Raw genomic sequence first — 17,288 nt, forward strand, 5'->3', positions numbered from 1 at the left:
TCGTTCACCTCTACCTGTTCAATTACGATATGAGGTAGCGGATTGCAAGGTATCCTATAGTTGTGGTGTAGCACTCTATCTAGCTCTGTCAGGTGGTGGTGTGTAGCGGAAAACGACCATAAACATCTCCACGTCTACTACAAGGGGAACGAGGATCTGTACTGCTCACTATGTATCGTCGCATTGTTAGTATTTTCAAGCGTCGTGGTAATGCGGTGATGCCCGGGATATTTTCATATCCTAGTATTTTTCTCAGTGAGATCGAGATTGTGGGTTGATGTGGATGGTCGTCATCGAACAGTTTGCCGAGGTTTTTAGCTGCACCACCAAAGAGTGAGAGCCAGCAGGCAAGCTCGTGTCCAGAGCAACTAGACCAGCTAGCACGGAAGGATCTACGTGCTGCGTTTGTAGGCACCCAGTAAGATGATAGGATGTGTTGTGACGGCGTGCACACTTGCGGTGGAATCAGCAAAACTTGCTTTGCAGTTCTCCACACTAGGCCTCACCCGTCCGTAGATAAACTAGGCTACCCAGCCGCCTCACCATCTCCCCTTGAAGTTAGCTAGCTGCATACCGTTTCGAGTATGGTATGCAGTAGGTCCATTAATTACCGCGTTGGCTTTCATCGTTACATCCCCGCGTGTATAAAGTAAGTTACCTAGGTTGATGGATAACTTGGAGCTTCCGAGTAAACGGCAAGTTACCAGTAACCTGGTTCTCTCCGCCTTTAGCTGTAAGACAGCAACAGTAACGGTAACACCCACGAGGCCAGAGACAGTGAAATTGTCTCGGCTGGTGGAGTTTTAATTATCTGGGTCTCCTAAAGTCGGAATATGCGGTCGCACAGCGTGGTTGAAAGACTTTGTTATGCCACTTAACCAATTAAAGGCAATGATGGGCAATACTCGTAGTGCCACATGGACATTTTCGCTCAATTGGCGTATACATAGGTGCTGAACAGCAATGGCTACCGAATGATCGTCCTCGCTAGACAGTATCGCTTATGTTGTCGCCATGCTATTGCCCTGGCACAAGCATAAATCCGGATTTTTTTTTCACGAGTAGGATTAACACGCGATAGCTAAATCATTAGATGAGGACGTTGTGATAATGTGATATTGTGGAAAAAGGGCCACATGTCATACTGTTTACAAATAATTGATACAACTTAGAAATTGATAAATTTGTTATTTGCAAATAATTTGAATCCATTAAAGATTGGGTTGAAGTTGAAGTTGAAGTTGTAGTTGTAGTTGTAGTTGTAGTAGCGTTGGTTTGCCTTGCGCTCCAGGAAGTCTAAAAGATGGATTGACATGGGCTTAATTTAAGCATATTGTGTTTGATTTTAAGTTTATGCAAGTACAACATGGTTGGCTTCAGTCTAAAATGTCACAATGTCAATGAGATACTTTAATTAAAATTTGTTCTAATATCGTTTGGCTTGGTCGAAATAAGACTCTCATTCGATGATATTCATGAAGTTTGTCAATTCAGTCCCTTAGACCTTAAGCCATACGGCCTTTAGCCTATGAAGGATCACTAGGTACTCCTAGTCCGGCAAATATGAATCGTACATCCAACATCAAAACGGGCTTCGTAATATCCATGGATATTCAATTTCTTCAGAGTTTCGTAGACTCGTATCTGTAAAAGTACAAGATAATCAAAGTGCACCGACCATCTCAAGCCACCACCCAGCAATATACAAAAATAAAATCAATATAATTATTGAAATTGAACAACCTGTGAACAAGGGTATCTCCGCAATGAAAATGACATAGCTCTAAGGCTTCGCTCCCTACTTACCTCTCCCTCTGCGCTTCTTGTCTCAGTTCGATAACCACCTTTGCGATGATATCCAACGTAGTCTTTGCGTCACCTTCCACCAACTCACGGCCAAACCGTTGTATCACCTTGTCGGTGTGCCATCTCTTGTTTTCGGCGTTGATGAACTTGAATCGTTTTTCGCCAGAGTCTACGAAATCTGCTGGTGGCGCCTTCGCAAAGAATAACCTCACGTTAGCTTCAGTAACGTCTATTTGTAACCCTGATTTTACTGGCCAAGGTATAGTCAATATTGTAGCTCTGTCGTTCTTGTCCCATGCGTTGGAATAGCGTTGCCAAGTCGCCTTCCACTCAGCTGCTTCCTTCTCCGCCTTCATTCGTGCTTCTTCCTCTCTTCTTTTCTTTGCAAGACGTACTCGTTCGCGGAACGCATCTTCACGAGCTTTCTCTGCTCGTCTCTGTTCCTCCTCTTTCCGTATACGTTCCTCTTCTTCTCGGCGTCTACGTTCTTCTTCTTGGCGTTTCTGCTCCTCTTCCTGCCGTCTCGCTTGTTCTTGACGTATTCTCTCTTCTTCCTTTCGTCTCGCTTCTCGCTTCTGGCGCTCTTCAGCTTCCATTTTCGCGTGATCTTGCTTGATATCGTGTTTACCTCTTCGCCGCAATTCTGACTCTAGGCGAGCAAGATTATCCTGCATCTGCTTCATCATTTTTCTCAACTCCTCGATCGAAGGGTCGCTTGTTGGTTCCTTTTTGGTATAGAGTTTCTTTGGTCTCCAGTCGTCAAGCCCAGACTCGCTCCACAGAGCAGACGACTCATCATCTGAATCATCATTCGAATAATCATCAAAATCTGGGGCGTAGTTTTCGAGCTTATATTTCCACTTCTTTAAAATGCCGGATGATTGGCCGGTGTGTTGCCAACATAACATTATATCTAGCGCCTCGGGAAGGTCGGGAGATTCTGCGGCCTTTGAGGCGTTTTCACACGCCAACTTATCAAGAATGCATTGCCCATGGCTGGACTTATGCCTGGCAATATATCGTTGACATTGTCGGCCGCGTGTAGTTGCCCAGCCAATGCAATAGGAATCGTAAGCAAGTCCAAGCACCTCCTTTGGGTCCCATTTCTGAGGCTTCGACACGGTTGAACTATTGGTATAATACATAGTAAAGCAAGAGAGTATTGGCAATCCTTTGGATTTGCAATAGTTGAGATTGAAAGGTTCAAATGTGAATATGGAAATCGCTTGATGATTCTACCCCTCTTCAAGACAGGTGGCATAACGCCACATTTATACTCGGTTATATCATTGGAGCCCTCACAAGCTGCGCAGGTCACATTGTGTCGGCGTAAACCATCTTCAACAGCCGGCACCTATCCAAAAATTGCCCAAAAGCGGAAGTAGAGTGGTAACCCCCAAATCGGCCGTCATCGCCGTATCTGGAATGTAGTAAGGGAGCATGTTTGATCGTATGGTAGGGCACAGCCCGGCAGGCTGAGCATCGAAGCATACTTCCCAACAATGTTGCGACATCCTAGTGCTAGAGGGTAGTTAATATGCGGCCTGTCCCCTTTTTCGACCACGTTGCCTGCTTCTGGTCTTTCTTAAGGCATTGAACCAATAATATCAAATCCTAGAAGATATTGAGTAAGTTCAACATTAATCTATAACCAATCCCATCAATAGTATAAAATTCATTCGTTCGATTATGCTGCACTTGATGTTCCAAAGTCTTTCTATGTGCTCGCGCACCGAACTCACTGTTTAAGGCCAGTTAGGTAGCGCTGTGAAAAACTCAAGGGGCCGCAGGCCTGTAGACCTCTGCCAAGTGGAACCAACCAATCACGACCCTTTCCGTTATGTTGGCACCCGAAGGAATGGCTGAAGGTAACACCGTCATTTATCATGATCCCTGTTATAACTGGGTGATTCTGGCGAACCTGGGTGCGTGAAATGAACATTCAATTGATTCGTCACATTTAGAAGGATGGTTCGGTCAGGATTCTACAAATTTTACAAGAAGGCTGTGCAATGGGATGCCACCCTTTGGTATGCAGCCCTTCTTGACCACAGCGCTTAGCAAACACCAGTAGAGAAAAAGCAATCGTCCATTATGTTGGTGCCACGAAACACGGCATCTCATCCGACACCCCGCTTTGCAAGTCTACACCGGATCCCGCACGTGTCCTACGCGTTAATTACTGCTATGTTGGCATCCAGAATAGGCTCTCAAGTTTGAATAGAGACATAGTTCCTGGGATGAGAACAGGGAGCCTTGCTAGGACATAATCGAGGATCTTTAATAGTTCCCGCGCGATCTTTGTGAAAAGCGCTCTCGCCGTTGGCCGGCGCGTCGTCATCCATCTCGGGCCGTTCGGCGCCAATTTCACTATGCCTAGCGATTGGATCTCATGGAGCCTCATATAAGTCAGGTACCCTCATCGGACTGTATAATGTGATGTGTATTCTATCAATTATCTACATGTCAATCGAGCAAAACCCTTCTGAAATCGTTGGCAGGTTGGCGCCGTCCACCTACCATGTCGCGGGGCCACATCATGCACCCTTTACCATGCCATCCGACTCAGACACGACCGCTGCTTTCTAGAAGTCGCTCCATTCACTCTACTTCGTCCATCTCTTCATCCTCGGTTGCATCGAAGCAATTGAAATCATGCGACTTACCGACGAGCCTGTCATATACCCTCCTCGAGGTAAGGATGGTTAGCTGATGGCCCCATGACTGCCAACCCAGGGGTAAAATTAGAGTCATGTATATCTTCGAATGCAACGTGCCTCGGGGGCCAGTATGGTCGAAAAAACCCATTGCGAACTTGGCAAGATTCAATATATCGTTCGCTAAAGGAATCTACTCTGCCATTGGCAAATTAAGACCATATTATACGTGGCAGACCTCACGGCAAAGGGGGAGGCTTGCCGATTGTCCTTCTCGACGTAGCAGAACAGGAGTCAAATCCTGGCCTTCATAACCGTCATCATGGTTGCTTGCGTGGAAGTTTTCCACAGTTCTGACAAAGTGGTACGGAGCATATCCGCTGCTTGCAAACTTTGGGTCGCAGCCGCGTCTCGATATGCCAGCACAGTAGCTATATCTATCTAGGTAGGTGTTCGAGGCTCGATTCGGTATCTGCGCTATTTCCATACATCTTGGATGCTCTCAGGACTCAGGGGGGGCAGCATGAGTATGCCTTGCCTCTCGGTAAAGTCATTCAGCCCCTGTTCACTTACATACCCAGAAGACGCTCGAATGACTAAGCCTTTACATTCTATCATCAATTCCATCGAGATGATGCGAGCAATATCACACGTCTTTACTTTAGGTAGTGTATCCACCTTAGTCTTACCCCTAGCAAAATTGCAATCGTTCCATATGGGGTTTTTTTCGTTCGATTGACCTCTAACTTCTCGACGCCTTTTCATCCGCCATAGCTAGTTCACTGAACCTTTCGGGATTGACTCCTTTAACCACCTTTCCAGCTCTCTTGACCAATCCCAGTGCTCATAATCCAACGCAAGTCCAATCCCATGCGGGCCATCTGGCAGAATCAGAAGTTGAAAGGGCCTCTGATGCTGAGCCATAGCTGCAGCGAAATCCAGCGGGTTTTGTACTAAGACATTATCGTCGTTTGAAGAGTGGAATAGAAATGTGGGTGGCGTGTTCCCATTTACGCGCTTCTCAGCACTCATAGAATTTTCTAGGTCGCTCCCAGCCGCGCACCCGTCTCCAAGAAGCCTTCGTCGCGAGTTTCCATGTGCAGCACCCCCAGCCATAGTTATCACAGGGTACGCCAGGATAGCAAAGTCCAAACCTGCGCTGGGTTCCGTCGCCGTCACAGCTGCTAGATGTCCACCAGCACTGAATCCCCATATCCCTAGTCGATCAACGCGGCCCGAAGCGCGGATCTGTTTTACAGCCTCTAGCGCATCTTGCTGTGGGGCTGGGAAGATGGGGCTCGGATGGGATTCATCCACTATTGTATACGAAAGTACCCATGCATCTATGTCGCGATCGTTGAGCCATTGAGCTGGGACTGTGCCTTCACGATCCATAGTAAGACGCCCGTATCCACCACCAGGGAGTATGATGACCCCTGTTCGGTTCGGGTGCGGTGCGGGGTAGAAGTCGAGCTTTATGTCCGGAGCCATGGTGGTTAAGGGGTTAGCTCTGATGTGTAGATATTCGGTGTGTATTGAGTAAAGGTAGTTGACTAATTAAAAGGTTAAGAAGAGGAGGAAAATAAATCGCTTCTATGGCTGTGAAATCATCTTATACTATTGAGAAGTTGTGGTCTTCTCAGGTCTCCGAAGGTATTCGTAGGACTCCGATTAATTAGACAACGTAATGGCTGGCTGCCTAAATCAATATAAGGCAGGGCGTAACGGTACCTTAGTATGCTTACGTGTACCTACTTCAGCAGGCACCTCAATATGCATCTGCTTCATATGGTTATATTATTCTTTGAGTATCCTCTGTATCGTCGCCAAGACTTGTTTGGGTCAGCGGCGGAGCCCCTATTCCGCCGTCTTTAGTCTGCATACAAGCTTCGCCCATATAAAGCATTGAATAATTTTAACTTAGTCCGACAACGCCTTTGCACTTCGCTTATATATCTATTTGTTCTCTAGTGTGATGTATTGCTTTGAGGACAGTGACTGAAAAACTTAGAAACGTCCAGCCCTGCGTTATAGCTCGGTGTGCAAGATGTAAATAATGTGCACCTAAGTATGAAAGCTCACTTTGAAGTTAAGCTCCGCCTAAAGCATATCTTGTAAGCGTAGAAATGCGCTCTTACTTTATGTGGATGTATGAAAGGTCGGCGTGAGGCATGACAATACCTACTTCGTGCGAAATAGAGACATTTGTATCGCATAATATGGCAGTATCCTAGTAAACAAGCCATAGAGCGATATGCTCCTCTAAGTTTTTCTAGCCTGACCTTCCCAGTGGACAGAACTGGACGGTAGTTTCTGTCATTGCTAATGTAGGGCAGTTTTAGCTCTTCTTTGTCCCCGTAGTAGGCACAGACCGGGGTAGCCAGAGCCCCATAGGTACCTGGGTAGGTGCAAGCAGTCCTGCCCCATGCTGCGACAGCACCTGTGACGATCCCCGTAGTTGGGTACCTAGGTCCCTAGGCAATCATCCTAATGCTAAATGCTAGTGAACGACGGCAACAGCTTGGTCCCCCACCACGTTACCTTTCTTTGTTTCATTTATTTTCCCAAGTAATCCATATTCTCACCCCCTTCGATTAGAGTTCATCATTGAATCCTTTTCCATTTTGTTTCTGTTCAAGCCTACGATACTCCGGCTTGAAATAAGACCTTTCTGATGATCAGGGTGACCGCACAACCTTTTTACGTGTTTTGTTTCCCTGAAATTACCCACTCGGTTCATCCTTCTACAATCACATTGTTCGTCTTTACTTCTACTCAATCAGGTTGACATACCTTCAACTTGATAATACCACTACCTCTAAGGCAGACTAGAAAGGGTTTTCACTCTAACGCATCGCCATTCGTAATTCGAACACAAGGTAAGTCTTGTTTCCCTACACTGACACACTTAAAGCAGTATCGTCGCAGACCTGGTGTTTATATCCCTATCTATTCCCTTCTTGCAATTGGCTCGAAACGGCTGGCGGTAGGTATGGGATTAGATTCAGATATATCAATTTTCTTCATTAACAAAATTTTCCTCGGCCAATCATCGCCATATTTCTCTGTCATAGTGGCCATCAAGCTGATTCTTCGATGCTTAGTTCTTCATTGGATTGCCAGTGTCTGCGCCCTCTGACCTTGTATAATATCGCAACGGCTCTTATTTCCTGCAGCGACTTCACTTCTTGTCATCTCATAAAATCGCGCCACTATAACGCCTACGAACCATCCGCAGGCACACTATTGACATCGAAAGTAAGTTGATTCAAGTTTTTGAGGATACGCACTCAAACTCATCAATCCTCGTTATCACACATCCCACCCCATTATACTATTTTCTGAAATGACCAACCCCTCTATGAAAACCCATCTTCCTTCTCTCAAAATAGCCATATTCCAGCAGAAAGAACTATCCTAAGGCTAATTAAATATCTTAAGGAAACATGGCTGTAGATCAGCAGCCTCCGGCCGAGAGCCAGAAGTGGATGGACGTCTATGGCGCAAAGACCGGCCATTTCGTTGAAGATGGCCAACATCTGAGCCAACCTGCGGGAAGCTCCGTAAATCATGGTGGCCAAAATGAGGTCAAAATTGAGGCTGACAGCAGCAGCAAAGCACAGGGTTACACTGTCCAGAATGAAAGAGGTGCAGCCGAAGCACAAAGCAACACTAAGCCCAAGCCAAAGATTGGACTTGCTAGCAGCAGATGGGCCTCCAAGAAAGCAGAGCCTGGGCAGCAGAAGAGCGAGAAGCAGAAGCAGAAGATGCCTGTTGTCAAGAAACTGGAACCTCTGGCCGAGTCGTCAGTTAGTATGACTATGGTAGTCACGAAGCGAGAGTTGTCTCCCCCGGCTTCATCCGAGATTAGCAGCACGCTTCCAATTTGGTTCAAGATGCCGGATCCAGCCACGTCTAAGGCTCCAGTCATGCCTCAAGGTCCGATTGAAGCTCCTGATCCTGATCCTGCTTCGTCTACGCCTCAACTATTGATAGATGTTTCTACGCCAGTTGCAGCTCAGACTCCAGTAAAGGCTCAGAATCTAGTAACCGCCCCGGCTGCAATCACAGCCCCGCAACCAACTCCGGATATACCACACCATGATCCTAGCGGCAAAGACCCCGTCTTCCAGTGGCTGGATTCGGAGTGGGACGCACGAATGGCCAGTACGTACACATTCCAAATCCAATGTACCTGATACTTACTAACCAAATTCCAATATAGAACAACGCCGACGTGAGATTGGTATCAAAACGAACTTCCGCCAAGTCATGGAGCGCGATCTGCCACAAATTGCGGAGATCTACAACCACGAAGCTAAGACGAGCTACAATGTCCCGGACCAGAAGCCGCTGGACATTGAGGCGTTCCACCGCCTCCTGGATTCATGCCGAGCGCATAAGCTACCCTTCATCATCGCCAAGAAGGAGCACAGTGACAAGGTGTACGGCTTCGCTCTGATGCAAGTCGCGGATCGCGGACTCATGGGCTCGCACTCCACTCGCGCGGCGCTTTGCGGCAAGCTACTAGTTCTTGTCCATAACCGCTACCGCCACCGTAACCTCGGCTCAGCACTCCTGGATGCGATGTTGACTTTCTGCTCCGTCAACTACACCAAACAAGTCGGTTGGTCCTTCTACAACATCGGCAACAACCCGATTTACAAGTTCGCCAAAGACAGCGCCCGCGCTTGGTTCTACGCCGACCTCGAGGTCGTGCTACCGAGCACGCCCCTCGGACCAGGAACACGCGTTGAAGACACCGAGGAGTACCAGAGCCTCATCAAACACCTTGAGCCTTTCAACATGCAACTCGTGCATCACGAGGTTTCGCTTTATCGAGATGACCGATTCGGCCGTGGTAATTGGCTTGACAAGCTTACTTTCCGCCACCAATGCCGCGATGTTGAGTATTCGAACAACCCGTGCAAGATCGTCAGCAAGAAGCCTTCTTCTAAGCCGTGGTGATGTGTCCAAAGAAGAACTAACATACCACACTCTGTATTTGAGGTCTATCGGTCGTTTCGGCCAACCCACTTTCATTCCCCGTTCCGCCTCAAGCTCTTCGCGAATATTCGCGGAAACACAAAATCATGGAACACATAAGTTTTCACATCAAAACCACCGCGAGGCTCAATTGAACATTCTCTTTACCGTTATCCTATGCTAGGGCCCTATCGACCCATATGTATGGATGAAATCACTTCCCGTGGAGGAATAACACCAAAACCGAGGGAGTTAAAGAAACCCGACATATCTTTCGAGCCATCGGGAGTTGGGGTGGTCATCTCCCTTTGTCTGTTTCTGACCAGGGATTTGCATGAGACATTGTCACTACTATGACATAAGCTCTTTAGGACGAGGAACGAGCACGGGTGGCAGGAGTATCGGGAGTTAACCATGGCATGGAGGGTTTCGCATCGAGCTTTTTCCTTTGTATTTTCCTTTTGCGCTGTTTCGATCATTCTGCTGGACGAAGTAATGTTGGTGGGAGGAGGACTCGACTGCTGTTTTTTCCTTTAGTATTTCGGCATAAGACGTACGGTTATAGTACCTACGCACTAATAATAAATTTGTCGGCTGTTATAACTTCGAGAACTGTCTGTGATAATCCCATTTAGTTAATATTAATACTTCGAAAGTCATTGTGTGACAATTTAAAATCACCATCCGGCGATTGTTGATATACCCTCTCGTGTAGTTGGTGACGTAGTTACCGCCCATATTCTGTTGAGACCACACCTTTTAGGGGTCCGCACTAAAATTTAATAGAGCTGGTTCTTGGGCATTTGATCTCTAGTCGGTCTTCGGTCGATCGCTTAACTAAGCGCAATTAGCTATAGTTATAGCTCATATATTCGGTATGAAGGAACACTTAACTTCAACAAGAAATCGAATCTACAGATGATAGGATAATCCATTTCACAATCTCATAATACTAACACTCAACTTGCAAAATATACATAATCTCGCATTGTATAGCTGATATAGAAGGTGTAAATCACCGGTAATGACGGACTCGAATCAGAGTCAACATTGTAGGGGTAGCCTCTTAAATAGCAGATAGGTAGTAGCCCATGAATATAGCAAAAGTCTCAGCTCAAACCATCTTGTGAGATAAAAAGCCAACGGTGATATATACACCACCACGGAACCCTCGTTCCTTTAAAAAAAGATAAGATGCATATTCTGGTAGCAATCAGAAACTCCTGTAATAACTCCTATGCGCCCGCAAGTGAAATCTAAAGGGACCTCCGATAAAATGAAGATAAAACCACCGATATAGTCAGAGCATACAGCTTCGCCAGTAATATGTATGTTTATGATGCACCGATACGCCGTTAAATCATCGTCATCACATAACAGCGCAGGAGGCCGCCACAGTCCGTGCGCGACGGCGACCGCCAGCGCCTCCTTCCTCGTCTGCGTGGGCCATCTGGGCTTCACGAGCGCGTCGTCTTCGTCGTCGGGAGCCCGCACCGCCTGCCCCTGCTTCCTCGACGGCTTGCATATAATCTGCCCACTTCCTCTCTAGTCTTGCCGCCGCGGCGAAATCACCCTTCAATACCCGCTGCGTATGCTGTTCTACGGTCTGCTGCCAACCGTAGAAACACCTGAGCCCAATGATTTCGGTGGGGTAAGTAGCCACACCTCCAGTTCGCTGCCTGACTTCGGCGTTCCATGACAGTATCTCCCGAATACCAGTCCATGTCACCAGTTGGCAATCATACACAATCAGCTTGAGTCCAATCCGGGGACGCGAGCTACGCGTCGAGGTCCGAGTTGACCGAGACCTAACCATAGCCGCGGCTTCTGTGAGGACCAAATCGCCAATTCGCGTGTTGTCCATATCGACACTCTGAAGGCTAACACAGTTCTTCATGACAGGCAACATGCCAATATCGCTAATGCTCTCACAATAGCTCACGGAAAGATGCTCAAGCTTTGGTGCGCAGGGCGCTTTCGCCAAATGTTCGGACAGAAGATCATTAGTCAACTCCGAAAGTTCCTCCAACTCCAAATGAGTAAGACGAGGAGTCGAGGCAAGAATGGGCTGGAGAGCCGCATCAGTCAACGCTGAACACCCGCTCAATTGTAATCCTTGTAGGTCAGGGACGAGATAACCCAATACACCTACACCCTGGCTTGTCAATTGCGAGCATCGACTAAGGTCTAGATGTCGAAGTTTTCTCGGTGGAACTATCGGTCGATCGGTCAAGATATCGATCACCGGGTTGCTACCGTGGATCATAGTCTTGAAAGCTTCATCGTCAAGGTCCGCACAGCCACTCAATACCAGTCGCTCCAAATTATTGGTCGAGAAAATAGCCTCCGCGACTCGGACATCGGCGAACCCTTTGACTTCTCCAGCCCTTAATTCTCGTAGCCTTGGGCATCCATTGACAACCATCCTGACCCCTCGAGCATCCATGTGCTTACACCATGAGACGTTCAATGTCTCGAGCTGTGAGCAATGTTGCGCAATAATTTTGCACGTACTATTCGTCACCGCGGTCATACTTGTGAGGTTCAAGTTGGCAAGTTTTTCGTTGCTTCGAATCAAGCCGTGTAGAGTGGTCCGCTGGAAATTTCGGCAGCCTTCCAGGGTCGCATTGATTAGGTTCCTGCAGGAACTAACAATAACCTCAGCCCGCTTAGACTGCTCGATTTGGAGACATCCTCGGATATTAAGATCTTTTACGAAAGGACCGGCCGAGAGTATGATCTTGGCGAGAGCTTCCGCAGGTATGTCCATGTAGAACTCTGTAGCATCGAAATGGGTCCACAATTGGCCATCGAAACAAAACCTGTGGAAGTCTTTGCTCACACGCGAGATACGGACAAGTTCTTTCGGTCGGAGATACGACATGATATGGACACGCATTTCGTCAGGCATCCTCGCCCAGAATTCAAAAGGCAGCTTTCGGGCCGTACCCGACCTAGACCTTCCAGTTGTGACCTCAGCTGGTAAGGAGGAGGTAGTTGGGTTTAGATGTGTCGTGGAGACATTGCCGACTTTACGTGCTATCCGAGTTTCAATTCCCTCGAACGCAGGGAATTCAGTAAGTGAGGTGCCAGGAACAGAAGACTGCCCATTCGAGAAATACCCAGGAGTAACACTACCAGACTGGTATTGGCCAAACGAGGGTGTCGGTGCGAGACTAACACATGACAAACTCCCTCGAGTGCTATACGGCGAGCTGGAAGATCGAGAGCGACCGATTTGTTGTAGCGAGGGAGAAGAAGACATTCGCTGGACACCTCGAAGTAATCGTTGTCGGCGCTTCTCCTTCGGACGGCCTTCAAGTGGCGTCACGACCGGGGACTCCTCGTCAATCGGGTCGGGTGGGGTGATATCGGACATAATGGGCAACCTTGAGATTTGGTCAAGCTCAATTAAGGAAATCGGGGCACTCGGTCTTTAATTCGGCAGGGGGGACTTTCGCAAGCAGCGTATTTATGTAGACAATGAAAGTAAAAACGATCGATCAGGACGATGAACCCCGTGCGTGACTGAGTATCGTGTTACTGCTGGTTGTTTGCTGCGGATGCGGATGCGGGGATTTCGAATCGTCACTGTGTTGATCAATTAAGATAACCAGAAAGGGCAAGTTTTAGAGCTGTAACCCTGTTTGCCTTTCCTTGACAATCATCAAACAAGTCAGATGGTGAACCGAACATAGCCAGCAAATAATTCAATCCATTCTCTTCTAGATAATGCGTCCCTGACAATGGATAAACGAGCGTAGTACCAGCCAGCCCTATGGTGCCGTAGCAAACAATATGACAAGAGGAGAGAAGTGAAAGGGAAAAGGAGTTTTGGGGAACGAGTTGTGTAGTACGACCACCAATGGTACAGGTAGAGAGAAGTAAGTCAGGGCAGTCGGGTAGGCTAGAAAGGGGTCCCGTTTCGCCCCCAGGACACACAACAGGTATTCACTAACTTATCATTCGAGGAGGCAGGTGGCGACGAGATTTCCAAATGCGGCTTTGCGTCGAATTATAGAAAGTAGTGCTTAGCTGATCTGATCTGACTTGCACGACTTAAACGTATCTGACTGGCTCGTCTCGTCAAAGACGAAGGTGAAAGAAAGAGAAAACTCGACCAAGCAAGCTCCTCCGCATTTAACATTCACGAAACATCGATACGAATCAATTTAGACCCAGGATGTATGAACAATTGGGATGGGAATTGATTAGATGTCTTGAAGATAACGAAATACCAACAAGCGACAGGCCTCTCTTGGTTGGACGGATTGATATTGGGTGGATGGAAGAATGCGGAACAGAGGGTTGCGCTGACCCTCGCAAAGTCTTAGCTGACTTGCCCATGTGAGACCCCATAAAAAAATCAGGGTCGGGCTCTTATCGTAAAAGAACCGGCGACTGCTATCGACCATAAAAAAGGGACAAAAGAAGCGTGGGGTGACTTCCGACCTTTTTCTTTTACACCAGAGGAAGGCACGACCCCTCTAACGTACATGGATCGCTAGCAGTTCAACCCCTCATAGAGCCCAGTCGACCCCACTGTCTTTCGCTAGTGGAGTACTGAAGACCCCTGGCACTCCCGATTTCCATCGCCAGTTATCCACTACCATTTTGACATTTTCTCTTGAGATGGCGTAGTTGGCTTCATTGGGTCAAACAGCCTGCAAGGAAAGTTGATCATGCTCTCGTGGCACAATATTGAGAGCCTTCAAATAATTAATGCCTCATCGGATGTTTTAGAAGAGTAGTGTTTTCTTTTAAAAATTTGCTGTCACAGATTTAAATTTTTATTCTTTGTTCCATGCACACAGCCTTGAGCTTCGCTTCTGGAACCGATGTGCGTTGGTGTCACTAACACTAACAAAACGGCTTGAGCTTAGGTGCCTACCTCCAAGGTACCTAGCCCGTAGTCTAAAAATCAGCTCTAAATCTGGAACACGAGATAGTGGATTTTTCGTAGTGGTGAGGTGCTACGCGAAATACCAAGGTATTACAGTTAGAGATATACCTCTTCTACCCCTCACTTTCTTAGCGACTTGTAGGTATCTATATAATTTTTTGAGATATATACGTGGCTCCACGTATTCGATCAGCTAGATTTCGCGCCGTTTTTCCGACCAACACAATAACCGCCACAGTGAGTCTATTGTAGGTCTTACTAAAAAATCGGTTCTAGGCTTTTGTTCCTGTTCGCGTGGTTATTTTCCAAGACTGTCCGTAGCTTGTCCGTAGCTAGTCGATAGCCTGCAGCAAGTCGCATCCGAAAGGGAAATCGAAATGGTCCCTTCGTACAGATGCAGCTAAGGATCTGCACACCATCTTCTTTCTGTTGTGAGAGCTATCGTAGATACCTCCCCGTCGTGTGACAGAAATGTGTGTAATAAATTAGTAAATTTGTCATATCCTATACATGTATGGAGGAAACATAATAACAGCGCTGGAAGAACTTGTGAAAATATTTTAAAAAGCATTAGAAGTCTATCAATAATCTTCATCGCAATAGTTTCTCATCGGAATCCCTAACCCGAAGCGATCTACGCTCAGGGATTCCCCACATCGTCAAAAGAGGGGAGACGAGGCTTGCGACAGGGGCTATAACTCGCTTCTCCAAGTCCGTCGAGTTTGTCCACTCCGAAATCTAATTGTTACCCGATCGTTTTTTCGGCTCTTCAGATAGAAGCTTGAGGATATCCAAAGTTGTCTCGTGAAAAAAAAAAAAAAATGGTAGAACATTTACTAGTGCGAAAAGATAATACCGACTCAATAAATAAACAGACCTTATCAAGATCAATGGTTACATCCTTCGGTCGATCTGTAACAGCCATAATGTCTTGCCCGTGCCCAGAAATAGATCGCCTGACTCTATCACCTTGTCACATCTGCACCCAGCTGACCCATACCTTGATAAGGACCAGAGACAAGGTGGTTACTACTTCAAAATAACTCCATCTCACGTCCCGATAACGAAATAAAGGCTACTCATTTAGCAATTTCAACTTTTTAGACTATTCCATCAAGATGTAGCGTATAGTCTGTGTATGGCCTGATTTATCACATCCGGTGGCGCGTAAACAAGAATTAATAAGTTCAGATACTTAGACTTCTCATATTCAACGCGGGTGAATTCCCCAGCATGGGTCACTGTCCAGTCTCATTCGTATTATATGATAACATCTAAGACTCTCGGGTGCTTAGTCGCTCATTATTAATTTTTATTTCTCTCATCCTGAGGTAGTTAACCATCATTCCCAATGTGTCTACCGGCTACATGAAAATAAACATATTATGAGAAATTGAATATGACCCGGTTTGGATAGTTGTTACGACAGAGATAGCAGTGTTTGGATATAAACGCTTTACTACGTATTCCCTTTGGACTTGGCTATTCGCCGAAGATTACAAACTTCTTCACAACACCTGGTATGTGGTGCGAGAGACTCATAGAACATCCACATGATCATAGTTGTTCATTATGCGGTAATAGTGTGTCTTAACTCCTCAATTCTCAGATTTATAAAGTAGCAATGAGAATATTTCCTGGGTGTTGAAATGGATCATCTTAAATGAGGCATTTCAACTATTAGAGTCACTACCAATGAGTGTATATTCACATTGTTGGTGGTGCAGTCTCATGTGAGTTTTGTCTTGTAAGCGTATGAGGGAATTGTCTGTCGTATACCTAAAAGAGCCCTCATTCCGATATATGAAAACCAGGATACTGTTCTTGTAACTACAACACGGTCTCAGCAGTATCTCATCGTAGACTCTTCGCGCAATGAAGCAATTATTAATTCGTCTCTAAATGCCTATCAACTCAATTATATTAACCTTGGATGATCATCAACCCATAGCTATTATCGTGTCGGCGGTAATGTATCGCTCGGCTATGAATATATTGATTTGTTCCTGATATTGAGAATGAATACCTGAAAACCTGGAAGGTGCGTAGTTGGGGTTAGAGGGCTCTTAGATATCATATAAGTCAGGGATATACTAAATTGAACATAGAGTCTGTGAAGGGGTATCTATGACGGAGCTGTAGGTAAGTTGAGAGCTACGGTACTTCGGTTTATTCCTCCCCCTTTCGTGATACGGAGGGGAGGCAGTGGCAACCATATGTAGTAGAAACATACGGATAAGTGGCAGACTATTGATTGCTTTTGATCTAAGGTAGAGACCGAGTTACTTCGATCTTTGGTACGCAATGAGATTCATATTGAGATCGGGGGGCTGTTGGAGAGTGTGAGTTTCCGGTTAGCACTAAAGTATCTATCCCGCGAACTGAGCTTCACCCCAAACAAGTATTAGAATATCGTATTTAGCTCTTAGTAGAAAGTGCCTATAAAATCCACAAAATAGGGCTCAGCATTAACTTCGCAATTTAGACTTAGGAGGTGGTATAACCGGAATCGGCGCATTTATTCCAAGTTGATAAGTGATTTTTGAGAACCGGCTTGAGTTGGCATATAATCAACTTCACGTCTTGATAGATACTTAGGTATGTTGTCTTTAAATAAAACATCCATATACTGAATAGCTCTTGGCTCTGTGGGATTCATAGGTAGGCTTTGAAGTCACCTCGTATGATATTAAGATAGTTACGTAGCGCTCGTTATGGTATCTCTTGATAGGACTATGATAGAGACATGAGAGCTGGATTATGATACACCTAGAGTAACTTGCTTAGATACTTACGGAGTTGTATTCTGGGTACTATGAGATACGTATTGTTTTAAGGTACAACTGAGTAAATGAGACGAGAGGTTGTTAGATTGCCTCAGCTTTCCCCTAAGTGAGGCGACCAGAATGTTTGGTTTTCAGAAAATAATCTCTTGA

The 17,288-nt window shown here is 46.2% G+C and overlaps 4 protein-coding genes across 4 annotated transcripts; 1 reads left to right on the top strand and 3 right to left on the bottom strand.

The window, feature by feature from the left end:
- Window positions 1-1,395: 1,395 nt before the first annotated feature.
- F4822DRAFT_20828 (uncharacterized protein) lies at window positions 1,396-3,036 on the bottom strand. The gene has a single exon (XM_051453836.1). The coding sequence runs from the start codon at window positions 2,949-2,951 to the stop codon at window positions 1,803-1,805; it is 1,149 nt and encodes a 382-aa protein (XP_051319462.1). The 5' UTR covers window positions 2,952-3,036; the 3' UTR covers window positions 1,396-1,802.
- Window positions 3,037-5,093: 2,057 nt separating this feature from the next.
- On the bottom strand, window positions 5,094-6,159 carry F4822DRAFT_20800 (alpha/beta-hydrolase). Its single transcript, XM_051453831.1, has one exon. The coding sequence runs from the start codon at window positions 5,952-5,954 to the stop codon at window positions 5,238-5,240; it is 717 nt and encodes a 238-aa protein (XP_051319463.1). The 5' UTR covers window positions 5,955-6,159; the 3' UTR covers window positions 5,094-5,237.
- Window positions 6,160-7,909: 1,750 nt separating this feature from the next.
- F4822DRAFT_439646 (uncharacterized protein) lies at window positions 7,910-9,751 on the top strand (the record flags this gene model as incomplete). Its single annotated transcript, XM_051462658.1, has 2 exons — window positions 7,910-8,630; window positions 8,689-9,751. 2 exons carry the CDS (start codon window positions 7,910-7,912, stop codon window positions 9,429-9,431), a joined length of 1,464 nt encoding a protein of 487 aa, XP_051319464.1. The 3' UTR covers window positions 9,432-9,751.
- Window positions 9,752-10,451: 700 nt separating this feature from the next.
- On the bottom strand, window positions 10,452-13,244 carry F4822DRAFT_20843 (RNI-like protein). Its single transcript, XM_051453839.1, has one exon. It carries the CDS (start codon window positions 12,826-12,828, stop codon window positions 10,819-10,821), a length of 2,010 nt encoding a protein of 669 aa, XP_051319465.1. The 5' UTR covers window positions 12,829-13,244; the 3' UTR covers window positions 10,452-10,818.
- Between the last annotated feature and the right edge of the window lie 4,044 nt (window positions 13,245-17,288).

The sequence above is a fragment of the Hypoxylon trugodes genome (genome assembly GCF_022578975.1).
Source record: "Hypoxylon trugodes strain CBS 135444 unplaced genomic scaffold F4822scaffold_1, whole genome shotgun sequence".
In the NCBI taxonomy this organism is placed as follows: domain Eukaryota; kingdom Fungi; phylum Ascomycota; class Sordariomycetes; order Xylariales; family Hypoxylaceae; genus Hypoxylon; species Hypoxylon trugodes.